The sequence below is a fragment of the Argentina silus genome (genome assembly GCF_951799395.1).
Source record: "Argentina silus genome assembly, chromosome: 14".
NCBI classification, from domain to species: Eukaryota; Metazoa; Chordata; class Actinopteri; order Argentiniformes; family Argentinidae; genus Argentina; species Argentina silus.
Genome location: NC_139668.1, coordinates 6,382,301 through 6,408,559, shown reverse-complemented (window position 1 = coordinate 6,408,559; position 26,259 = coordinate 6,382,301). Strand labels below are relative to the sequence as shown.

At 48.1% G+C, this 26,259-nt stretch overlaps 2 protein-coding genes across 6 annotated transcripts in view; one reads left to right on the top strand and one right to left on the bottom strand.

Moving 5' to 3' along the window:
* Positions 1–689: 689 nt before the first annotated feature.
* Positions 690–15,982, bottom strand: zbtb10 (zinc finger and BTB domain containing 10). 2 transcript variants are annotated; one of them, XM_083685330.1, is made up of 6 exons: positions 15,080–15,982; positions 8,043–8,417; positions 7,071–7,752; positions 3,597–3,662; positions 2,628–2,803; positions 690–1,307 (listed from the first exon to the last, which is right to left on the bottom strand). In XM_083685330.1, exons 1-6 carry the CDS (start codon positions 15,788–15,790, stop codon positions 996–998), a joined length of 2,322 nt encoding a protein of 773 aa, XP_083541456.1. In that variant the 5' UTR covers positions 15,791–15,982; the 3' UTR covers positions 690–995. The 2 variants fall into 2 exon arrangements, with proteins under 2 accessions (XP_083541456.1, XP_083541457.1); XM_083685331.1 differs by lacking the exon at positions 3,597–3,662.
* Positions 15,983–18,071: 2,089 nt separating this feature from the next.
* tpd52 (tumor protein D52) overlaps positions 18,072–26,259 on the top strand; it is a 22,615-nt gene continuing 14,427 nt past the window's right edge. For all 4 annotated transcript variants that reach the window (XM_083684589.1, XM_083684588.1, XM_083684591.1 and 1 more), the window contains exon 1: positions 18,072–18,198. In XM_083684589.1, coding sequence (XP_083540715.1) covers positions 18,180–18,198 — 19 coding nt within the window. In that variant the 5' untranslated portion in view covers positions 18,072–18,179. The remainder of the gene's footprint in view (positions 18,199–26,259) is intronic.

Sequence of the window (26,259 nt, the reverse complement as noted above, 5' to 3'; positions counted from 1 at the left end):
CTGTGATTCGTATAAAGCTAGCAATAACGTTTCCCCTTATACTTTCGCTTTTTTTTTTCTTTTCTTTTCTTTTTTTTTCTTTTTCTTTTTTTAAAATCGGGCTTTCTTTTCTTTCTCGCTTTAGATTTTATATTTCTCTCTCTCTCTCTCTCTTTCTCTCAGCATTTTCAGTAGTTAGTTGTTTCCTGCAAAATCTTGGTGTGCGTTCTGCTTGGCACAATAGCACAGCCCCACTTAACTTAATCATAAATATGGCTGTGATCAATTAGAGTCACAAAACAGATTTTTTGGTTCCAAGATTTGTGCAGGGAGAAGAAAAGGAAATAAAATTATAATCAGTATGTTTAGGGCTTCTAAACATATTCATCTACAGAGCAGATAAAATCTTCTTGTCGGCAAATAATGCTCTTTCTTTTACAGACCTCTTCTAAAACACGCACCGAGCAATAATATACTTTCAGATTTGACAGAACGCACAGCCATAACTGAAACTGAACTTCTGATAGCAGACACGAACATAACAGAAAAAAAAAAAAAAAATTATATCATTTACTAAGACTGTAATAACTTTCTCTTCATAAATTAAATAATTAACATTTCTTTTAAGATGATTGGCCTATCGTAACTTAAAACGCTGTACACAACCCCCCCCTCCCCACGCCCCCCCCCACTCCCTAAAAAGGAAATAAAAATACATAACCAAGAACCTGATTTCAATATTTAATCTTTCTCTCTTTCTCTCTATTGAGCGCTAGGCTCAGAGTCTGACACATATATAGAATAATATCTGTACATCTTGGAGTCCCTCTCTACCAAAGCTTCTCTCTTTGTAAAACACGCATCGTGTAACCGCGAGGTTTGATAGCACTTTGGAGATTGTTGATTGTTTACCAGCTAGTTTTGTATTTTTCTTAAAATCGTTTACAAATAACATCTTTTTATCTTTTCTCTCTCTCTCTCTCTCTCTCTCGTTCCGTTCGTCGACGTCCTCCGAGCTAGTCCTCGGCGACACCCGCGTCGCCCTCCCCGTTGGATTGGTCGTTGTCGTTAGGCTCCTCCCCTTCCTCCGCCAGGTCCTCGTCCCCGTCGCCGTCTCCTGCCTCCTCGTAGTCGTCATCGCGGGAAAACTCCAGGCCCTCCTCCAGGCCCTCCATGGCCTCCAGCCCCTCCTGGGTGGCCTGGTGGGAGTCAGCACAGTCCACACACACGCCGTAGCGGCGGGAACCGTGCCTGATCCCCACGCTGGCGGCCAGCATGAAGATCTTCTTACACACCATGCACTTGTACTTCTTGTCCTTCTTATGCACCTGCAGGAGGGGAGGGGGTGGAGGGGGGAGGGGGTGGAGAGGGGAGGGGGGGAGAGGTTAAGATATGGGGGAGAGAGAGAGAGAGAGACTTCTGCTGTTTCAAACAGAACAGAGTAGCGATTACGTGTGTGGTGATGTTTTGTCGAAGGGTGGAAGACGTGTGTGTGTGTGTGTCTGTGTGTGTGTGTGTGTGTGGAAGAGGGGTGGCGGTGTGGGCGTGAAGGTTAATGGATAGAGTGTTCTAGAAGGAAATCGTTCCTAAAATAATACACTCTGGATACGTTTCGATATGAAGTGCTTTTCCGTTTGTAAACAGCGCTCTATACTGTATACCAGAGTGAATCACTGTTGTTACAGCTAGCGGCTACAGAGACCAGACTGCGCTGTTTAACGGCTCTGGACCGCGGCCATCATTTCTCAGAGAACGGACCTGTCTGACCCCCAACCGAAGCTCCCCAGGCTTTCCCCTGGCTATGACCGTGGTTCTCCCTCCCTCCCTCTCTCTCCCTCCCTCCCTTCCACATGTATCAATTGATTTGTTTATTTCATTAGTTGTTCATTTATTTAGGTATGGATTGTGCCTCTCAATGGTATACAGCATGACAATAATAATAATAATAATAATAATAATAATAATAACAATAATAATAATATATATTGAATCATTATTGTTGGTGATGTAAAATGAGGAAATGGAAGACTTGGACTGGACCGTGGTGAAGGGTGTTTAGGGGAGTTAAAGGTGTGCACAGCAGAAAATGGTTTAGACTGACATTCTAGGAATGTTAAGGGAGATTCTAGAACATTCCAGGGCATGGGGAGACATTCTAGAAGATCCTCTAGGGTGTAGAAGGTGATTATGGAATACTCTGTAGTCTTGGGTGTGGCAGGAAATGAAGGCTGTGTCTCATTACAGAATATCTGTTCATTTGGTATGTGGTGTTTTGGCGTGAGTGCGTGTGTGTGTGTGCACGGTTCAGGACAGTCTCTCTCACCAGGGAATGTCTGTTGATGTGCTCTCTGGTAAAGGGCGTGTGGGGGAAGGTGAGTGTGAGGGCGTGCGTGCCTGTGTGAGGGGTTCAGGACTGTGTCTCTCACCAGAGAATGTCTCTTGATGTGCTCTCTGGTAAAGGGCGTGTGGGGGAAGGTGAGTGTGAGGGCGTGCGTGCCTGTGTGAGGGGTTCAGGACTGTGTCTCTCACCAGAGAATGTCTCTTGATGTGCTCTCTGGTAAAGGGCGTGTGGGGGAAGGTGAGTGTGAGGGTGGGCGTGCGTGCGTGCGTGCGTGCGTGCGGGGGGAGTTCAGGACTGTGTCTCTCACCAGGGAATGTCTCTTGACGTGCTCTCTGCGGGTGAACAGCTTCCCGCAGATGTCGCAGCTGAAGGAGCGGACCCCTGAGTGGATGATGAGGTGTCTCTTCAGCGTGCGGCGGTGCTTGGCGATGTAGTTACAGTGGGGGCACTTGAGCTTGTTCAGGGCCACGTCCGATGTCTCACCTGGAGGTGGGGGGGGGTAGATAGAGAGGTGAAAAGGAGAGAAAAAGAGACAGAGAGATTGGAGAGGTGCGAGGATAGAGAGGGGGGGGGGGGAGATGGGGGAGGTGGAGAGAGAAAGAGGAGAGAGAGAGGAAGAAAGAAAGAGGAGAGAGACAGAGAGAGAAATAGACAGGTTAGATAGAAACCCTAGAAACAGATTCGAGAGGTTGCTTTCCCCCAGATTCCGACCCCCCCCCCCCCCCCCCAAGGAAGTGAGGAGGGGGAGGGGAGGGCGAGGGGAGGGGAGGGGACCATCGCCGTGCTACTGACTAGTACCAGCACACTGACTTGGCATGAGGCTGGAGTACTGCTTGGCTCTGTGCTGCTCAAGTCAACCGGATGACAGGGTCCAGCATTTGTTTGAGCAAAAGACTCCCACAACACAAAAAGGTTGTCAAGCAGGTTGACAGGGTGGAGGGAGGGGGGGGGAGGGGGAGGGGGAGGGGGGGGGGGATGTTGAGGAGAAACAGGTGACTTGTACATTTGAGAGGCCCGGCTGAGCAGACAGCGCCATCTGGTGGAAGGGATCTAACCAGCAGTTAAGGGTTTCGTGGAATTCAATTTGGGGAACTGAAAACATGATCACGACTACAAAGCGTGCTTCATTTTTTTTTTTTTTTTATCTGGGTCCAGGAAACAGGCCAGCTGTGTGTGTGTGTGTGTGTGTGTGTGTGTGTGTGTGTGTAGGCCTGAGTCATTTTCTATTTGTCATTTTTATATTGACAGATATAGTTCATGCTCAAAGGGTGCTTACCATTCTCCCAAGACTCTCCTTGCTGGGAATCTTGTAGGAGGCTGTACTGCATCTGGTTGGCCAGCTCTGGGTGGGTGTGTGTGTGGGGGGAGGGGGGGGGGGGGGGGACACAAGGACATGATAAGAAAGAGGTAAGGGTAGTGGGAGAGGGAGTTGGGGGCACATCCTTATGTACACAAAGACAAGGCCCCCCCGATCCCAGCTAACAAGACACTCCCTGTGGACGGACACACACACACACACACACACACACACACACACACACACACACACACACACCAGGAGGCGTGTGTCACTAATACCTAGCCCTAGCTACTGTATGGAAAACACATCCCCCAACCAGACCACTGTATTCATAACCCTCTCCTGCTGGGCTTCGGATGAATATATGAATGACAGAGTGCACGTACATGTGCATGTGCACGTGCGCGCACACACAGACACACTCACACTCACACTCACACACACTCACACTCACACTCACACTCACACTCTCACACACACACTCACACACACACACACACACACACACACACACACACACACTCATTAGCCTGTAGGCCCCCAGCCTCTGCCCTCTGAGCCTATTGTAAGTACCTGCTCTCCAGCCCCATTCTCCCTGGGTCAATATTTGGAATAGTGTGGACAGCCCCAGTGCATTAGGGGGGATTAGGAAGGGAGCAGAGAGAAAGGGGGGGGGGGGGGGCAGCCCCTGACGGCTTTGCTGTGTGTGTGTGTGTGTGTGTGTGCGCGCATGTGTGTCTAGAGGCAAGTAGGCAGCCCGCCCTTTCAAACAATCCAACGGTCTTGTTTGGATAAGAACCAAGAATTTATAGCTGTGAATCTAGCTCTGCGCTGCTCGATAAAGCAGGGAGGGAAAGTCCCCCCCCCCCCCCACCCACCCCCCCCCCCCCCCCCCCCCCCCCACACTTAGTCCCCCCGCTTCCATACTACTGCTCCTCTTACACACAAGCTCAGGGGGGTTAACAATGCTACGTAAAAAACTAAACAGGCGTCTTTCTCTCTCTCGCTCTCTCGCCACTGGGGAAATGTGAGTGCAGCTAATATGAGATATATCAAGAGGCAACAGCATGGAGGAGGAGGAGGAGGGGGGGGGGGGGGGGGGGGGGGACGATGGGGAGTGCGGAATGAGGAGTCATGTTGTATTAATGATACAACGCACACGCACGCAGACACACACTGGTGCGCATGCTCTCTCTCTCTCTCTCTCTCTCTCTCTCTCTCTCTCTCTCTCTCCCTCCCTCCCTCCCTCTCTCTAGGCGGTTGCAACACCCCGCTTCCCATTAAAGTGCCCTGAGGAACAGGAGCTAAGCGCATTTGAGCGCATTTAGGGAGCCTGAGGGAAGAATGTTGCTGCTACTTTCCTTCATTATCCTGCATTAGGAGGCAGGGCCGGGGCCGGGCCTGGGCCTGCCATGGTAACCTCCCCCCCCCCCCCCCCCTTCCAAGTTACACACACACACACCACTTAATACATGATATGATTTCATACTGAACCAGGCTTAATGGGGGCATGGGCACAGAGCTGCGGAGCGCCCTGACAAGCTCACTGGGCTGGAGATTACACAGGTTTTCTGTGGTATGGGGCAGGGGTGGTTGGATTTGGACGGAGATATACACACACACGCTCTCACACACACACACCAGGGTTTCAGTAGTTTGGTCCAGGTGGTGAGTGGGTCGTCTTAAGAAGGACCAAGGAAGAGCATAGTGTGCTGTGGGCTAATTAAAATGATGGATGTCCTGCCAGGTGGAAGGATAGATAGAGAGATAGAGAGAGAGATAGAGAGAGAGATAGATAGAGAGATAGTGATTGTGTCTTTGAGAAGACTACTGCTACTAGCTCCAAGCCTGACTATCAGCCTCATACCCATTCCCACCCAGGCTGTCCTGTCCTGTCCTGTGTTGGAGGAGTCAGAGGCAGATCCTCTGTATGACCGTGGCCCATGCCTGAACTCTTGAGACACCATACACCATGTCACCCCAGGGTCACCGCGACCAAAGATTGTGATTTCGAATTACAAGACGGATAAGTGGCTCCCAAATCCTATGGGAGCCGTTGTCCACCCCGGAAAACTAGGAATGTGGCCACTGAGGGAGTTTTGTCAGCGGTAGGTTTCCAAATGACGCAATATCAATTTAGTGAGAGGAGCTGGACGACAGAGTCCGAGTAAGTGGGGGAGATATTTTAAATTGTCTCACGAGGGTTTTTTCTTCATCCGCGATTGTTCCTGAGGGCAGAGGACGGTCAGTCACTCTCTGTCTTTTTTTTTTGTTGCAGATTGACAGGCTAACATGCTCTGCTCTGCGTGGCGAAAATATCCTAAGACCCTAGACACTAAACACATTCAGCTCAAATAAAAACTATTTAAAAACACCCCTCCAATAGTTTTCCGGGATTGTAAATCCGGTCCGGTCCTGTTTTTCCCACCGACTGCGGACAGAAATGGATGCTCCTCTTATCTCTGTGGAGTTACTCAGGAAGACCGTGAACTCTGAACATGACTGGAGGCGAGAAACACTGTAGGCTGCACCCTGCTGTCAGTCTGAGAACTACAATACACCTGCATCTACCCTCCAACTGTGACCGTTTAGGAACTACATTACCCTGCAGCTACCCTCTATGACTGTGCCACGTGGTGAACTACATTAACCTGCAGCTACCCTCTTACTGTGACAGTCTAGGAACTACATTACCCTGCAGCTACCCCTCTATGACTGTGACAGTCCAGGAACTACATTACCCTGCAGCTACCCCCTATGACTGTGCCACGTGGTGAACCCTGCCCCGAGGTCTGAGGTGTAAATAACCATAATCAGCAGAGGTACTGTCATGTTATCGTCAGCTAAACTGCGAGACTGGCAGACGGGAGGAATGATGTCAACTCTCTCACCTGCGGGTATCTTTATGACAGGCAACACCATGTGACTCTAGTCAACGCCTGGCCCCGCTAACACCCTATTACACAACTGCTACAGTCTCGCCGTCCCTGTCGGAAGTCAACCGTTTCCAAGAATCTCTCTCTTGTGCTCTGTTCAAAGTGTGAGAGGATTTGCACGGACACTGACACGTCTGTCAACGTGAACTTTCTTATTTATTATTTGTATTTTGTATGCTGCATTGTCAAGGAACGGAGCCCAAGAATTTTACTCCCTGCACTCGTGTATGAGACGTGACAAATAAACTTGAAACTTGTTGGTTTTTATTGCATTCTAAACAGGTTGTTGTTGTTGTTTTTTTAGCATATTGCTATGTCGTTTTCCATAAAAATGTAGGTGACAACAAAAGTGTGTTTGGGAGGAGGCTGAGGGAGGAGGCTGAAGGAGAAGGCTGAAGGAGGAGGCTGAGAGGGGAGGCTGAGGGAGGAGGCTGAGGTAGGAGGCTGAGAGGGGAGGCTGAGGGAGGAGGCTGAGGGAGGAGGCTGAAGGAGAAGGCTGAGGGAGGAGGCGTACCTGCGTTCTCCGAGAGGAAGGAGAAGTCGTCTCGTGAGTAGGAGGCTGACGGCTGGATGAACATGCCCTCGTCGAACCCTTCCTCCGGCTCGGGGGGGATGTTGTACACGAACCGCCGGGTGATCTGCTTTTTTCGCCGCCCGCTGCCGGGCTCCGAGCGGCTGGCTTCCCTCTTCACGCCCGTCACCGCCGTCGCCACGGCCACGGCGCCGCCGCCGCCGCCACTGGCCGCGGCCCCGGGAGCCGGTTCGTTCCAGACGAACACCGGACCCGGTCCCTGCGACGCCGGTGCATCGTTCTCCGCCGACTCCGACGAGTTCTCGCAACCCCAGCCGGACCCGGAGCTACCCAGGGCGCAGCCCTCGCCGACCACCGACGACACCTCCACGTCGTTGGGCTCCTCCTTCACGCCGCCGGCGCCGGACCCCGCCCCTTCCTCCTTCCCCTGAACGCAGCTGGCCTTGATTGACAGCTTGGACAGGATGCTGGTGGCCCAGAAGTTGCTGGGTTTCCGGTCGGAGCCCGTATGTCCCTCCTTGGTCACGGCCCGTCTCCTGTTGTAGTCCACCACCACGGAGTCGGGGGCCTCCTGCTTGATGCTGATGTTGAGGGCGTCCTTGATGAACGCCCGACACGACTGGACCACCTCGGTCATCTGCAGGTAGCTGGCCACCGACATCACCTGATGACCACAACCACCAACCAACACTTCACCATGGACATAAGCCCAAAAAACATTCCACAGAAAATGTACACGGAAAATTATACTGTACATCATGAAAATGAAAATAGGGGGGGGGGGGGGGGGGGGGGGGTTGGGGTTATGTTATTGTGTGTGCTTGTTGATGTCATATTTCTCACATGTTCCATTACAGATGCATATTGTTACATGGATCCTTTCTAAAAAACTGCCCCAGAGGGGACGAACCAATCCGAATTTGACTTGAAATCGAATTTCAAACGGGCACTGACCTCGATGGCGTTCTGACTGGTGAGGTGCAGGTTGCCCGAGTACAGGAAGTCCAGGATCACGCTGAAGCCCTGCACGGCCGCCACGTCCAGGTGCGTCATGGTGACGGTGGTGGTTTTGTCGCCGCCCCTTCCGCCTCTCTCCGAGCCCTCGCTCTTGGTCAGACAGTAGAGGGTCTTGAAGTAGTGGCTGCCCGCCACCAGGATGTTCTTGTGCGCCTGGAACGACTGGCCGCTGACCACGATGTTGACGTCGCACAGGATCCCGCTCTTGCGCTGTTTGTTGAGCTCCTGGAGCAGCTGGTAGCAGTACGAGTTCTCGTTGGGCTTACTCCGGTAGTAGTCTTCTGTGTCCTGGTCCTCGGCCCTCTCCAACTCCTGGAGGACAAGACAAGACAAAACACACACACACACACACACACACACACACCCAGGAGGGGGTTCGTGAACAGACAATACACACATGGAGCGGTATGTCAACATACACACGAACAGCAGTATGTCAACACACACACACACACACACGAACAGCAGTATGTCAACACACACACCACACACCACACACACACACACGAACAGCAGTATGTTAACACACACACCACACACCACCCACACACACACGGGGGAGGGGTTCATGAACAGACAATACACACCCGCAGATCATAACATACACACAGGAGGAGTTAATGGAGAAAAGAAACACACACACGCACACACACCAGTATGTCAACGCACACACACACACACAAACGCACACAAAGGGACGTGAGTGGGCTTGGTGACAGATAGCACCTGGGGTGAAACTGGTTAGACTGGCTCTTTTAATGGTGGAGGGTGTGGGTGGGAAACCCCAACAAATACAGACTCCACAGTCCACCGTCCACAGTCCACACACACACTATGGTTACTGTCACACACACACTGAACAGCTCAGGTACCACGTCATTCTAGAGGAGAGCCTATATGTCGTCTACAATCCATCACTTTCTCAGATGGGAAAAGACTTCCTTACTGATCACATGGCACTATCACAACTACCACCGCTCCAAGCCAAACAGTGATGGATCGTATAGGTGATGAAACGTATACTACTACTACTACTAGTACTGCTATTACTACTACTAGTAGTACTACTACTGCTACTACTAGTACTACTACTACTACTGCTACTACTAGTACTACTACTACTACTGCTACTAGTACTGCTACTACTGTTAGTACGGCTACTACTACTAGTACTGCTACTACTACTAGTACTGCTACTACTACTAGTACTACTATTACTACTGTTACTAGTACTACTACGCCTACTCCTATTTCAGCAGAAACTCTGGAATGACGACACAGGTCATCCACCAGACACTAACTCTTGGTTGGATGGAGGATGACACATGACCGTTCACCGACCAGCGGCTTGCTTTCTGCCTGCACCGACCAGCGGCTTGCTTTCTACCTTGGGCTGGTCTGGCGCTCATTCAATGAGGCCCTGAGCGAGTGTGAAGGAGTGGGTTCTCCCTTTGGACCGCACCCTGCTAGCTGTCAGTGAGAGAGGCTGGGAGAGGAGTCGTCACTCCCTCCCCTGCTTTCCATCCGCGGCCCCCCCTCTCCCTCCCTCCCTCCCTCCCTCCCAGGGCAGTAGGCCAGGCTGGTACAGTATGGAGCAGAAGGGGAGTACACACACACACACACACACACAAGCACACACACACACACACCCGCATATAAGCATACACACACACACACACACAGATACGCATATACTATAAACGCGCGCACACACACACACACACACACACACACACACACACATCTCTGCCTTCGTTTTTGGAATTGCACAGCAGATGTCCTAATCCAGAGTAATTCACATTGCTCTCCAGCTCTGCATTTTCCCCCCTCCCTCCCATCTCCACCAAGCACACAGCTGGGTTTTCCAGCTCGAGTAATTCAGATTAAATCCATTTCTCTAGAGGTCCCCCACCCCCACCCCCTAACCCTACTGGCTGACTGTAACCCTTGTCCCTGGCCTGGGCAGATGGGGGTGATTATCAGAGCAAGCCTTACCATAAAATGCAGGGACAGTGAAGGGCTAAGGGAGGGGGTGGGGGTGTGGGTAGAGAGATAGAGATAGTCAGAGAGATAGAGAGAGAGAGAGAGTGAGTGAGTGAGTGAGTGGGAGAGTGGTGCCGGGTGGAGAAATGGAAAAGAGCAAAAATGGAGAGAGGGAGAGAGAGTGAGAGAGAGCGAGAGAGAGACAGAGAGGGCAGTGAAAGAGGAAAGAGGGTGAAAGCAAAATGGGGAGAGGAGACAGAGTGAGTGGAGAGCGAGAGAGAGAGAGAGCGAGTGAGAGAGAGGCAGAGAGAGAGAGAAAAAAAAAAGGGAAGGGGAGAGAGGAAGATAGAGAGCCCAGCCACAGCCAGGTCACCCCATTTACCCTCACAATACCCAACCATCTCCTCCAGGCTCATTGTTCAATGCTGCTTTGTGTTCACTGGTGGCTTTGTGCAGCATGCACTCACACTCCTATTACACACACACACACACACACACAGAAACACACACACACACACACACACACACACAGACACACACACACACACGCTCCCACTTAACCATAGAGGCCTGGATAGTGGTGCATGTGGCTGTGAAGAGGGCTGAGCTGCGGATGGAACAGGAAAGACTGAGCGGTTCCGTTTCCATCATCCGCACCACAAAACCTCCACGGCTGCAGTCACACCTGTCATCAGAACCAGAACAGGTCGGAGGCCTGGAGCTCGGTGGTGTTGGGCAAAAGACAGGCGTGACAAGGCACTACTTCTACTTCCTGGTTCCGGGGCAGTTGAAAAAGGAAGGGAGTTCCTGATGCCCAAATTGTGCTTTATCATCCTGGAGAAAACGTTACAGAAAGCGATATTGAACCAGTATGGTTTCCAAGAAGCCTTATAACCCTCTGAATGAGAGCGTGTCTAATCGGAAACACGCTCACTCCCTTCCTCTCCCCTCCGAACCCAGAAGACCACGACCGCTCGCCGCTGGGGATGTGGTGCAAACGAGTTGGTCTGTTTGTTCGATTGTTTTCAAATGAGATGCACATTGAATGCTGCTTTGAAAGAAAATCAACTTAAATTTTAATAAAAAATGTTAAAGCCCCCAGTTGTGAGTCACACACCGTAGCAGGAGTGTGAGCAGAAGTATTGGGGGGAAAAAGAGTTGGACCAGGACACCCCTGGTCTGGTCCAGGACTGTCTTGGCTCCTCCATACGGGGCTCATCCCCTCTCATCCTTTCTCCAGATGTGCCACGTGTTAGCGGCTACGCTACGCTACGCGGGCTAGTGCTGTGGAACAGATGCTGGAGGAGGAGGTGAGGCTCAGGCTGCAGACACTGGGGCTAGGCTGGGCTGGGCTGGGCTGGGCTAGGCTGGGCTGGCTGGGGCCAAGTGGGAATAGGGTGACACTATCCCCATCTCTGACGTGGCTGTAGGCTCCAGTCTGTGAGCCTGGGGTGATAGTGGTGGAAAAATATGAGCTTGTTGATAAAAAATAAAAATAAATATTTGAAAAGGATCTACCGTGAATACAGTATGCGACGACGTGTTTAGGCTACCGCTATCAATTTCACCACGATGAGTAAGACTCACCGTATCCACAGAGGTTAGCCTCGCTGACTGAAAGGTAGCTTCAAATTGTAGAGCGCTAAAACCTGCCTTTCAACTGCTGTTTAAACTGGAAGAATATCAAACAATGGCAGGTTAGAATGCAGCATAAAACATGTATAAGCTATCTGAGCTTAGAAAAAGGGACCTTCAGAGGACGTAATTCTTGGAACAATATCTCCCGAAAACAAAACAAACAAAACCAAACCAAAACACCCTGTGGGCACAAACAGATCCCTGGCTCACACACACACACACACACACACACACACACACACACACACACACAGACACACAATACACACACACACCTTCTCCAACATGCTCATTTGTGATGTAACATTGTTCGCAAAGACAACAGAGACGTTGGAGGGACATCAGTTTCTGTTTACCACCCCCCCACCCCCCCCACCCCTCTTAACACCCTGTTTCCCTGTCCCGTCCCGTCCCACCCCACCCCGAGGCCGCAGCAGCATCCCATCCCATCCCATCCCCTCACCCGACCCGGCCGTCTCCCAGATGCTAGAACAATACAGCAGTGTGCTCCGGGCCCAAGGTGTGGGAGGGGAGCGCGGCTCCAGGACTCCTAACAATGCAGAGGGCTGAGGGCTCGCTGAGGGATTCCTGGGAAGAATTCTCCCCCTGTGCCCCCCCCCCCCCCACACACACACCCCAATACACATCCATCTCACAGGGCACAGAGAGAGGAGACGAGAGGAGACGGGAGGAGCACCCCCCCCCCCCTCTAGGACGCTAGTCAGGGTCGACTCACCTATCTGGCCATACTGGCTCTTTTTTTTTTTTTTTTAAACTAGAGGGATGCATTTAAACACTAACCCTAACATTAACCCTCAAACTTAAACCCATACCACTCTCACCCTTGCTCTCAATTAAGGCCGAATAGCTCAAACATTAAGCGAAATATTTGACAGACAAAGCCAAATTTGTCCTTTGCAGCATGGCCGTCGAGTGGGAACCCTCCTCAAGCCAGGGCTGTAAAAGAGACCCACACACATAACAGCCAATACAGCTGCTCTGGTTGTGGTGGTGTCCCCTCAATAAGCTTAATCAAGTTAGCTTAACCACGCAGCTGGCCTGAGTTTACCCTGTAATGGAAGGGGCAGAAACAAGAATAGCTAACATTGTGATGCCTTATAATGGGCTGTATTACAATGTAGTTCCCACAGTAATATTATTCGACCAACCACTTTTACTAAACATTGGAAAATAACCACGGGGGGAAAAGTCAACTTTGCATAAATTTCACTTTGACCTACATTAGACACACACACACACACACACACAGTCTGCAATTCAAGGGCCGTGGTTGTAAACACTAGCGGCATAAAAAAACATCACATAAAAACCATAATGAAAGCATCCAAGAAAATTGATTTACACCAACAATATCAAAGTGAGGATGAATAGCCTAGGTCTAAGTGTTTATAACACAGCCTAAAGCCAGTGGAGGCCCCTAACCTCTTGCCTAGCCCTGCCAAGCCAGGGTCTTCTTGTTGCTAGGGGAGGAATCCCACTTAGCCAGTAATCCCTCCCACTGCTCTCCTTCCCAATTAGTGATGTGTACAAGTTAGTGGATCACTTTAAGTCACCCTGATTAGTGTTCGCGTGTAGCGGAAGGAACTAACCGTGCAATAGCAATCCTCTTGCATTTCACTGACAAATTAGAGTCAAATTGTGCTGCATGGTCTTAATTCCCCCCGACAGCTTGGATCAAAACCAGGGATAAGAGGTACTACGTGTCGATTTAGAGGGATCGGTAGGAGGGTCTTATGCTGCTGGGATGGGGAGAAGGGAGTCCTTTGACGTTTAATTGGTCGATCAGGGCTGTAGTATAATTCTGGACCATAGCTTTCTGGACCATAGCTTTCATCTTGAGGTTTCTACAAATCACAAACCGCCTTCCAAATATTGCTTTGACAAAACATAATACACAACCTAAACGGACAATCTCAAATGACCGATTCATTTGAAGCTATAGGCAAATGTTCATAATTTTTTTGCATAGTGAGTTTCACCTGATAATCAGTTCTGAATTACTAATGTTACAGCATGTTACTACAATGTTGTTACATAGTAATGAGAATGTCATTACATTAGGTAGAAGAGCAACTTAACATAGCGTTCCCTAAAGCTTTAATTTGATCCAATTACACAGAGGGAAAGCCCACAGGGCAGACCCCTTGTCAAGAGGACATACGCCTATAGTTTCAGCCTTGCACCCCACAGGAGATAAAAATATATATATATGTGGCAGCAATCCAAGATACCAATCACTAATGCAATAACATCTCCACTAATCCATATGTGTACGGCTGACGAGGTCAGGTGCTGCTGTGACATTCTAGTGCTGTCATATATCTGAATTTAATTGTAGCAGCCTATTCACAGTATTGCCTGTGGGGGCCAGGCAAGCTGTCAGGCTGACCCCAGCATGATTTACTTCTCCCCCTGTCCACCCCGCAGCAACTGACATGGCATCTTTGGATGTTGGGGAGTCATTCTAGCACAATGCCTCTAATTTAGCTCCCCAAAGGGCGGAGGGAGAAATGCGCCAGAGGTCATTCGCGACTTCGAGCCCAGCAAAATGACATGCAAAGCAGAGGCGGGGGTGGGGGGGGGGTTGGGTTGGGTAGGGGTGCGGTTCCCCAAAGACTGCTAGGGTCGAGCCCTTGCCATTGTGTGACCTCTAGTACCTAGTAATCAAGTTAGTTGCTGGGGCAACAAAGCGTTTGTTGTATGGTTACAGTGCAGTACTTGCATGGGCTGAGCAAATATTACTTCTGTGATTCAACGGTGCTATGATCATGTCCTTGAGGCAATGGAAAAATAAAAACAAGCTGCTAAGCAAGCTATCCCCCAATGTGACTCCCATTACTTTGGAGATAGTGGGAGTCAAAGCTTGAGCTACAAGCTAACTAGCCAGCTAAATGTAGGTTTCGATCGATGTCATCCTCCAAAACATTAAAAAAAAATAATGACAGCAATACTAGCTGATCAACATACGAGCAGGTATCGGTCACCACACTGGCGAAAATGTGATCTACTAGCTAGCATGTTAGCTAGGAAGCCAGCTTTAGAGTTAGCCTACTGGGGGGGATATCGCCTTGACAACACGGACTGGTAGCTCCCAAGCTAACAAGCTTTAGCAAGCTACCTAGCTTAGCTGGCCAACACTTGGACCTGCGCTTGGACCTGCGACGTAAAGACAGGTCCAAGCGCTAACACTGGCTAATTAGCGGCTCTCTCTCTCTTCTGCTTCTAAAACATTGTAAGATTGTCAAAGTTGGAAAAACAGAACGTCAAACATCAAAGTGAAAATGATAATGTAGGTAGGGGGTAACATCTGATGGGACACTAATTAAATTTACCTGTTTGGTCGGGTCATTCCTGCCGTGCTCCGAAGACAGGTGATGTCTCAGCAGCAAGGCCCGCTTGTAGTTGCGACTGCCTTTGACAAGCTCGTCGTTGTGGTTAGTGGCAATGTTGTGACACCAGGAGCAGGACATGAGTCCCGTCTCCTGGCAAAATTTAAGCCATGGAAACTCCTGTAACCATGATGCGTGGAATAGCGAGTGTTTTTGGAGCAGCGTTTGCGGTCTCATCTCTACCCAAGATTTCCTGACAGCAGCCGTTTCCTCCCCGTCTCCCCCCGCTCTGTCGTCCTCGGATCCCGTGCCACCGCTGCCCAGACCCGCGCCGTCCTCACTGCTCAGGCCGTTACCAGCTGTCAAAGTGCCCCTTTCCCTGGACTCGTCCTCCCCGACAGTTACTGCCACCCAACCGACACGGTCATCCTCTCCGTCCTCGGTGCCACCTTCCGGGTCTTCTTCCTCCTCTGCCTCTGGCTCTGTGCTATCGCTGACGGACCCCCCACCCTCAACTCTCCCTTGCGATGGTCCTTTTGCCCCCAGATCCCTATCCTCTTCTTGATCTGGCCTGTTCCCGTTCAAATGTCGGTCTTGAGAAGGCTGGGCCTCCCAGCTGTTACTGTTGCTCCCACCGACACCACCACTGGAACCGGTTACGGCTAATCCACCTCCTCGGAACGCAAGCGACCTGCGGTTTCTCTCTCCGGACATTTTCTTAATATATTAGAATACACTTTCTTAACACTATTCCTAGCGACTAATTTCTAATCCTTAAAGTGTTGTATGTTTAGATTCCGAATTGAATGGTTGGTTGTCGTATTTTTCCGCTTTGGCCTCCTGGTGAGAGTATGTAGGTTATGCGGAAATAAATAAAGGTTTTAAACGCATAATGAATTTCAGGGTTCTAGCTGCGTCCGCGCAGGCCCTGCAGAGGTCGAATGGCAACGACTTTCCCCAGAATGCACCTCGAGCAGAGAAAGGGGGGTCGTGGGGGCTCATTTAAAGGAAGATGGGGGTGCTGTGTGTTAACAGCAAGGGGCTTTTGTGTTGCTGACTGCACCCATTTTCCGCGTGCTTTTCATCTTGGGTTGTTGCTTGTCCTCAACAGATAAATCCTTGTCTCCCTTTCAGCCCTCCTGCAAAGCGGGGTTACAGTCCTCGGCATTCAGTGCGACACACACAAGCTCTCTTGTGCGCGTCGCCGACTGTTTGTTTTACATGAATTACAATAGGCAGGTACAACAAGTGATCAGACGCACAAGGTGTGGTGGTCACTTAGGTGAATAATTAACACTCGTGGGGCTTTGGCATTCCAACATATTTTTCTTATTTGCATTTTTTTTTTTTTTCATTTGAGCGCACATATCCTTTTTTGGAATATGTCTATATATGTCTATATGAGTGAATGAAGAGTGAATAACGCAAAGATTTGGATAAATGCATGTCCTTTGTTAAATACATTTTACATCTGTGAAAAATAAAAAGAATAGCCTATTGTCGGGCTAATAATACACAAATAAGAATTATTAATAAGAATTAACACATCTAAACAAATGACAGAGAAATATTGAACTCTAGTTGATCAATTATGAATAGCATTGACTTCATAACTTATAATTAATAATAATTACAATAATGCACATTATATGATATACTATGATTACACGGTAAACTTAGACAGAATGTTTGTAATGTAAAGAAATTCGACATTATTACTGTAGCCTTCATATTTTGGGTGCATTTGTACGTGCCTTTTTAGAAAATTGACTGTGTATTGACCTGATACGACATTGTAATAACAATATCAGATGCGCTCCTGTGACACTGGCGCTCTCTAGATCCCCAACAGTTACACTTATGGATCCAGCAGGTGGCGCCCTTTCATGTGGACCAATGATCCACTGTCTTACTGGCTGACAGCACTGTTCCAATAATGAGTGGCATGATACTGTAATAAGTGTCCTGTTTCATTGCTGTTAAATTAAGGCCTGTGTGCACTCAGTGTGTGAACTTGGTGGGACGTGACCCTGCATTTGGTTATAATGGGTGTATATCCACTCTCAGTGTGTCGTGTCTAAATGCAGAGAGGGGGGGGGGGGGGGGGGGTGATAAAACATGTTCCTTATAATCAGTGTCTCCTTTTAAATGTCTCAATTATATACCGCCATTGACTCCACTTCCGCGTGTATGTCATGGTTTGTGGTCAGTTTGTTTGTTTGTTTTATGGCAAAATCAGTCAGACTTCTACATGTATCATGTAACTGTAACTGTATTGTCATGTAGGCTACTTGGTGTATTTAGCTGTTAGGCTATATTCATGATTGTCTAATCCAATTGCCTCAATTGAAGTTCCATATGAGAAAAATAAAGTAATTCTATTCTATTCTATTATATTTAATGCAGATGAATAGATCAATGAGGCATGATAGAAGATGACAATGGTTATGGTGCCACCATTCGGGATATTCATAAATAATCATGACAGGTCCAGTAATTATACAAAGGAATGGAATTGCTATTTGAGTGGCAAATCTTCATTTTCTCAATGATGACAGCCCCATTCAACAGAACAGTCTAAACTTTTTTAATCTTTCATGGTTTGTTCTTGTTTTTTGTTGTTGTTGTTGTTGTAATTTTCAAGAGAAAGAATGACATAGCCTGATTGTCGTGTCTCAATTGATTGGATTATACGGATTGGAGACAGGAGGCATATAGAAGACTACACACAGTGCCATACACTCATTCCATGAAATGTAAACTAACACACACTTCAGTTATACACCTTGCATATTCAAAGGAAAAACAAATTCCATCACAAATTGGGCAGAATTGGCCGGCTGTCAACTTGCAAATAGTTTCCCGAAGAGGTTTGATTGATTGGGTTTTTGGCCCAAAATTAAACCACGTGCCGGTGGCACTGTCTTTGTTTACACTTCAGCGTGCTCCACTGCGGCCTGACGTCACACAGGACCCCACCCCACTGCGAGCTGCCGAGCAGCATGTGAGGAGTGCACAAGACTGTCTGAAACGAAGTCTACATAGAGATCCTGCAAGCTTTTGGACCAGAAAACACTTGGGAGAAACAGCGCACGGCGTGAGGATGGAGGATCCAGATCAAGGTGATTTATTTTTGCGACTGCATGCAGATTGACATGAGTGTTATTGTCAAGGATTTTGAAGCGCTGTTTGGTTACGGGTAGTTTGTCTCCTTAAGCAAAGTTAGCCAGCTAGCTCCAGGGTGGATCACAACATATGGTTGTCAAGTTCAGCATTTTGCAGGAGCTTGTTAAATCCTAAAAATGGATGCATTGTGATGTTTATCTGCCACTGACAATGTAATGCATGTGATCGTTTTATTAGTAGAACAAGCCAATGTATCAAACATAATATACTGTATTACAGTATTGCACAATTCTCCTCCATGATGGGAAGGAGAAAAGTACAGACAAGGAAGTTAGATTCATGTTGGGCAACTCCGACCGTTTTAAGTACTGAAGGAAGTGCACATTTATGTTATAGGGAAAAATGGGCAATACAATTTTTTATTTTTTTAAATGGTCTACAAAATGGGCTCTAAATAGGCTAACATGCTATGCATACAATAGACATTGTGTTTGTTCTAGCTCCTTGTGTACATTTCACTGTGGTAGGTCGAAGTTAACTTGTGCCATATGTTTGCTCCAGGAACGCCCTGCCCAGCACGTACCTCTGATGTGTCACTCCCAGACTACACAGGGTCCTCTAACCTATTCACCTGCATCTTTTAATAACAGTGGACTAGCTGACCTCGGAACCATAGTTTACAGCGAATGTTTTGAAACTGTTGCTTGCACGCTCAGCTTTATGCAATTTCTCTGTCTGCGTTGGTGTTACATGGCTGTAAATTCCCCTGGTGTCACAGATTGCACTGGTTTCACTCACCTGCTTGTTTTTTATTTTTTTTATGACAGTAGCCTACCTCAGAACAAGACTGAGGTACTCTACAACATATAATAGTTTGAGACAGTACAGTACCTTGCAAGCTTACAGCAGCTTTGATGTAGTCATCAGTGTCTCTCGTTTGATGTCACATTGTTTCCCGGGGTAAGTGATTCCTATGGTGTCTTGTTATGTGTTCTTCACTGAGGTGGACTAGCTTAGAGGATGAAGAGACTGCCTTTGATTTGCTCTTCTCTTGTGGTTAGTGTTGTCGACTTCTCGTCAACTCTTGACAGGATGTTGACTCCACCACATATTTTCTGTTCCTCAGCCACCTCTGATGATGAGCTATGTTCACTTGTGAAGGAGCCAGACCTCATATGGTGTCAGACTAGATGATAGGTTAACCATGGTGCAGCCCTTCAGCTGAAATGGAGTCCCGCTGACTGCTGTTTTAGCACTGAAATAAGATACCCGCCTTTTCCCCATGATCATCCAAAGAGCCTAAGCCGCTCATGTCACTGTTTGAATTGAAAAGCGTCCCTCTCTTTTCCCTCCTTCGCTCTCCATCCCTGATGACCTCTCGCCCCTCCGATCATTCTCCTGCTCTCCTCTCTGATTGGACAGCCCGGTCTGCCTAGCATCCTACCAGTGAGATGGGAGGGGACGGAGGAATAGCACAGCCTTAGAGGCATAGAGATTCTAATTGTTCATTGGCCTGTTTAATGCCTCAGGTGATGTGATGCAGGTACCCAGCGGTGATGGTGATGGTGGTGGTGGGGGGGATGGGAGCTGAGTACATCCTTCCTGCTTCTCCTCTCCCCTACCTGGGCTGTCTTATCATGCTGGGCAACCATCTGCCTCTCTTCCTCCAAGTCTGCATGCCCACGCACCGGCCAGAAACAACCCAGAGCCCCTACCTACGCCCGTAGTCTAGACACTTTGAGTGGATCTGAGAGGTACAGGCCTAAGCAAGATGGCCGAAATTCCACCCAGTCTATCTAGAGGAGGCGGAGCTACTACTATAGTACCTTCTTGATTATACCGATCCACTCCTTTTCAGATCTACTGAAAGTGTCTAGGTGGGGCATATGGGCTAGGGGTCGTATTTGGACAGGCCCCATATCTCACTGCCACAGGCTGGCAGGCATACAGGAAGCCGGATGTTCTTTCAGCAGCAGATTGCTGAATGAGGCTAGAGACTATTGCTAGAGACTATTGCTCGAGACACAGTTGTTTGTTTAGCCTGCTCTGCATGGGGTGGCCAGGTCCCAGTACTCTAGGTAGGTCTGTGATCCTGTTTCAGCTGAAGGTTTTTTCACCCGTGTATCACCCCCTCGTTCCCTTGGTTTTAGTGATGTTATTTCATGGCACCCATCACAAACCTATAACATCTTTTTTTTATTTTTTTATCTTTGACATGAATAGGTGTGAGATATTCAGCATTCAAAAAAGGCAGCCTTCGTTTCTGGCTGTGTTCTTGGCATTTGTCAACAGGATATGTTTATGAGACGAATACACATTTCATCTGCTTTCATCATGGCGTCACGTGACCCTGCAGTCCATGGTGTCTCGTTGTCATTTGTGCTGTCATAGCAACAGACTGAGAAGTTTGAGTTTGGCCTCCGCTGTCTGGGCCTCAGGTAAATAAAGTGGTCAAGCAGACTCTCGCTCCGTCCTTAATGGACCTGGTATCAACCTCTGTGTCGGTTTCACTGATGACAGATTTGAAACCCCCACTGTGGCACGTTTTTCACTTCTCCACTTCAGGCTTATATTCAGGCAACTCTATTTGAGAGTCACCCTTCAGTGATGATTAGCTATGTAATTTCTTCAGGCAAAGTCTCCTTATCGGAGCTTTTCTTCATATTCATTTAGCAGATTGCTGGTCTCTCTTATCTATCATCAGGTAACCCATACGCTGGAGGCCTGAGAAGGAGCTATTTTAGTACTAGAGAAGAAAGGCCATTATGCATTGTCATTGTAGCCTACTGGTTGGTGTTACTGAGAGGAATTACCAAGGGAACAGGCCCCAGTAATACAAACCGGCCGTGTGTGTGTGTGTGTGTGTGTGGTTGTGTCTGTGCCTGTGTGGTTGTGTCTGTGCCTGTGTGTGTGTCTGTGTCTGTGTGTGTTTAGATGACCTCAGCTGATAACAAACACCTCTTTCTCTATGTCGTTCTTGCTTTCTTTCTCAGTTGCCATTGGTAACCTACTGTACTGTATGTAGCCTATTCAGGGGTCTGTTTTTCTCTCTAGGGAGAGGTTCTCTCTCCCTCGGTCTGTTGGTACAGTGTCTGGAATGTCTCTGAACAATGTGAGAGTAGAGATTCTCTGCCTTCTGCAAGCCTGCTGTTAGCCTTCGGTGTACTCAGTGTTTGTTGTGGAAGACATGGTTGCGTAATGTGTGAGCTGTTACGGACCTCAAAAGTGCCACCTCATTTAGCAGGATGTGAAAAGAGATGATTTATTTTCACAGGTTTTGACTGAGAAAGTGCCACAAATGTAACAAGTTAGGGGTTAGGGTTAGGCCTGTATGATGTTAGCCTAGCCTATGCCTTTAGGCCTGAAGTTAGCCTAGCCTGAGCAGATCTTAATAGCTTTGTACTGTCTTAATCATACTTACTGAGAGGATATCCTGTCATAATGTAGAGTGACGGTTCACACAATGGGATTGCTGACTGTGAACATTGCATTGTGACGTTCTCTGGATGTTTGGTCATCTCAGCAAATACATATTGCTACTGTTTCTTTCTCTATCCCTCTTCTCCTGTGTTTCTTTCTGAATTGTGGCCGTATGATGGTAATTGACACAAGGGTCGCGGCCAAAGTTTCTCTCTTATTAGATTTCAATGAGGCACAACAGGCTCCATTGAGATATCTGCCTGCCATAGGAAGTCTTTCTGAGGCAGTATACCCCCCTTCCCTCCGCCTTCTCCTCCCTCCCTCTCTCCCTGTTCTCCCCCCTCCAGCCAGCACTCCCATCTCTGACAGGTTAGATTGAACCATCACTGAGTGCTGGGTTGTCATATCAAAAACATTCCTAGAAGGACTTCAAAAATAATGCTGTCTTCCTTTAAGGTATATTCCTACATCAAAGGTAGAGCAGCTTTTTTTTTTTTTGTAATCTCAGGGGTCAGACCAAGTGCAGCTCTCGAAGAATGAAGCTAGTCTACATAGTTTATATTCCTAACACAATCTCTTGGCCTAACTTTGTACCTTCATGGTCCATGCAGTTAGCAGATGTAGCCAAGAGGCCATTACAATGACAGTACATTACACTAGATATCCTTCAATTATACATTTGCCTTGAGAAGCTGAAATCGAAGCGGCGACCACATAGGTATGATAGGCTGGGTGTTGAAGTGACCTGCGTGTCAGTGGAGGCTGGTGGATGTAGAAATCAGGACGGGCTCATTGTAAGGCATAGCATCACATGTGTTTGATACCATTCCTCATTCCATTCCATGCGTTACAGTGAGCCCCTGCTCTGATATATACCGCCACCAGCCTCCACTGGTGTTGAAGTGATGAAGTGTGTTGATGATATGAAGCTACTGGAGGTGTGTGTGTGTGTGTGTGTGTGTGTGTATCTATAGTGTTGACTGGTTCTCTCTCTGTGTGTGTTCTGTGTCTGTCACTGCCACCACTTTCTCTCTGAGCTCTCAGCTGTTCTCTGATGCTCCATGGAGGACTCAGTCTCTCAGTTGGGGGGCTGTGACTACCCAGGGGGCCTCTGGACTCGGTCTCGCATTGCCCCAGGACTCAATCTCTCAGTTGGGGGGCTGTCACTACCCAGGGGGCCTCTGGACTCGGTCTCGCATTGCCCCAGGACTCAGTCTCTCAGTTGGGGACTGTCACTACCCAGGGGACCCTCCTGCACTCTTATCCTCCACACCTAGGCTATTACTAGAGAGGCCAATCTGCCAGACAGCCGACCATGCAGTCTTCCATGCAAATACTTGACTGTGACTGTCCATCACTGTCGACATACAGTCCTAGCTGTATGTGCATGGGGATAACTTTGCAGAGGCTTAACTCTTCTGGAGCTGCCAAACTGTTTACTTGGTTGATTAATCAGACTGAAAATTGGTTTGAAATCGTTATACACTCACCGAGCACTTTATTATGAACACCTGTACACCTTTTCATGGTGGAGGTGGTGTAATGGTGTGGGGAATGTTTTCTTGGCACACTTTGGGCCCGTTTGAGTATTGTTGCTGACCATGTGCATCCCTTCATGGACACAATTTACCCATCTTCTAATGGCTACTTCCAGCATGATAATGCACCATGTCACACAAAGCAAAAGTCGTCTCAAACTGGTTTCATGAACATGACAATGAGTTCAGTGTTCTTCAGTGGCTTTCCCAGTCACCAGATCTGAATCCAATAGAACACCTTTGGTATGTGGTAGAACGGGAGATTAACAGCTTGAAACCTGAAAAATCAGCAGGAATTGCCTGATGTCATTGGACCAGAATCTCAAAGGAATGTTTCCAACATCTTGTGGAATCAATGCCACGAAGAATTGAGGCTGTTTTGAGAGCAAAGGGAGGCCCTACCCAGTATTAGTATAGTGTTCCTAATAAAATGTTCAGTGAGTGTCAAACCCACAACCTAAGCGTTGTTAGCGCCATGCTCTACCAACTGAGCCACAGAGGACCACAATGTACAACAAGGCTTCCAGTTCAACATTTCCTATTCATTTTTGAATCCCTGGAAATGTTCCATTAAATATTCACCGGTGATGTTCCACCCATTGTATCCCAACTGCAACATCAACACAGTGCTATCTCAGAATCTATTTAGTTTTTTTACAGCCTGTCGCTCCAGAAGGCTACATTTTTATTGTATTTCACACACTAACCTATCCTGCAGTACATTTCCTAGATTTTCGACAGTATTTACTGTCTTTTTCTTGGTGAGGTTTCCATCGGCCTGTGAGATTTGGCCAGACAGAGCTGTCATGTGGCTGTCAGCTCTAGGGGAGGCTAGGGGAGGCTGAAAAAGCACCAACAGTAGGCTACGTTGAAGGAGAGAAAACCTGGGGCTCAGCTGTAAAACTGATGGAGCCTGTCAGGCTGTTGGGAGTCTCAGGGTAGAATCTCAGGATAGAATACGGTTCTATCTAATCTAATATTATGTTCCGAAAATCCTTTACAGGTTATAATGTACTGTACAGAGCCAGAGCATAGGATGGCTAATCTTGCAGACATAGGTCTAAATGGCACACCTGTGTTTCTACCACCTGGTCGTCCCCAGGCAGCTCATTTGGGGGGTCCGTCTGAGGAGTGGAACGTGGAGCCTGGCTGGCTATAGGCTTGTATAACTATACCTGGCAGGCTAGTCTGGGGGGGGGGGGGGGGTCATGTGAAAAGAATCAGTGGGTTTTCCCAATTCCCACGAATAAAATGCCTAGAATCAGTTATCAGCAGGAGGAAATCAGGACCTATGCTGCTTCAACACTGCCAACCCCCACCCCCACCCCCCCACCCCTAACCCTTTCACTAGAGTGGGCTATGGTCTTGATGTAATAGGGGTCAGAATGTGTCCTTAGGACATGGATTTTACAATGTTAAATGAGGTATGATGACGATGCCCCCACTCCTAAGCTGGTTTGTTTTGGCTAGGCTATATCCCTGTAGGATGTTTTTCTGCAGTGCCTTGTAAGTAGACCTAGTTTTAGTAGCAGCAATTCAAAACAGAGACTCGTAGATTTACATCACAGGAATCTGTAGAGACTAGTACATAGAGAACTGTTCTAACACATATATCTAGAACACTGGATTAGTAGAGACTAGAACACTAGAGAACTGTTCAATCTTCTATCATATTCCGATCATTTCTGTAGGTCTAGAACACTGGACGAGAACAGACTACAACACTAGAGAACTGTTCCTGTCCGTTTCTGAAGATCTAGAACTCTGGAGAACTGTTCTATCCTCTGGTTGTTTCCGCCAGGTCTCCCTGGTAGGTCACCGTGGCGTGATGCCTGTTAGGCGTGGTGAATCACTGGCTTCACCGCTACACGCTGTCTTTCTCATGATACCCCTGGGAACCTCTGAGGCCACGGCTCTGTGATCACTAGAAGGTCATGCTGCAAAGGACACATTTAATTGAATACTGCCTTCAGATCGTTGGGGGAATATTTGAGCAATTTACCTCTTAATCTAGGTTTATGGTTATGATTTAGGGTGATGGTTTTCAGAGATTTGTGGTTAAAATGAGATTTGTCGTTTTCTCACTTCCGTCCTTTGCGGCATGGCCATTTAGTGACCAACAACTCTGCAGCAGTCTGGTTCGGAGTCACCCAGTGTCCCATGATTCTTGTTTGGGTCCCATCATGTGACGCGTTGCGCTGGGAATAATCAGCTAATTGATCAGACGCGGTGCTTTATTAACCACTTAGAGACCCGTCTTTGTTCCAGCAGTTCCTGTCATGCGTGTTGTTGCTGTTTGTGTGTTTCTGCTGGGCAGAGAGACAGACAGACAGACAGGCAGGCAGGCAGGCGGGCAGACAGTCAGGCGGACAGACAGGCGGGCAGACAGGCAGGCAGGCAGGCAGGCAGGCAGGCAGGCAGACAGACACCCTGACTGTCCCTCTTTCAGAGAGAAAACAGGAACAGGAACCTGAATAAAGAGTAAACACCCGCCAGATAAGAACTGTGATGTTTTTTTCTATATTCATGACACAGTTTTCTGTCAGTATTGATTCAGGTCAGAAGTCTGTGTGAAGCAGTTGGTCAGGTTCAAGTTGCTGCTTTTCTTTTGACATTGAAAATGTCAGTAATCATAAAAGGTCAGCTGAGTAGAGTGGTCAGTAGAGGATAGAAGGTCAGGACTGGGTTGGGGTCAGAGAGGTCGCCTAGCCTAATCAAGTTTCAAAGTTCAAACACAAAATCGTTTTGGTCTCCTTGGAAATCTGAATTCCATAGAAGACAGAAAGAAGGTCATCTCTGAATATCATTTTCCTTACTATTATGCCAAAAGTACCCCCCGTTTTCAATTGAATTGAAACCAGAAGCACTAAAGAGTTCTAAATGGAGAAGTTGTATTGATTTGAGAGGTCATTGATTTGCGCTTGTTATTTCTCTATTTCCTCTATTGATGGTGCTAGTACAAAAGCCAGTCACGTGGCCGGCCAGTCATGAAGTGACTGGTTGTGAGAGGACGTCATCCCTCTGCTCTTCCTCTTCCATTTACTTGATGCTGTCGCAGGATGTTGCAACCGCAGGGTGTTCTGCCTGAGAGATGCTGTG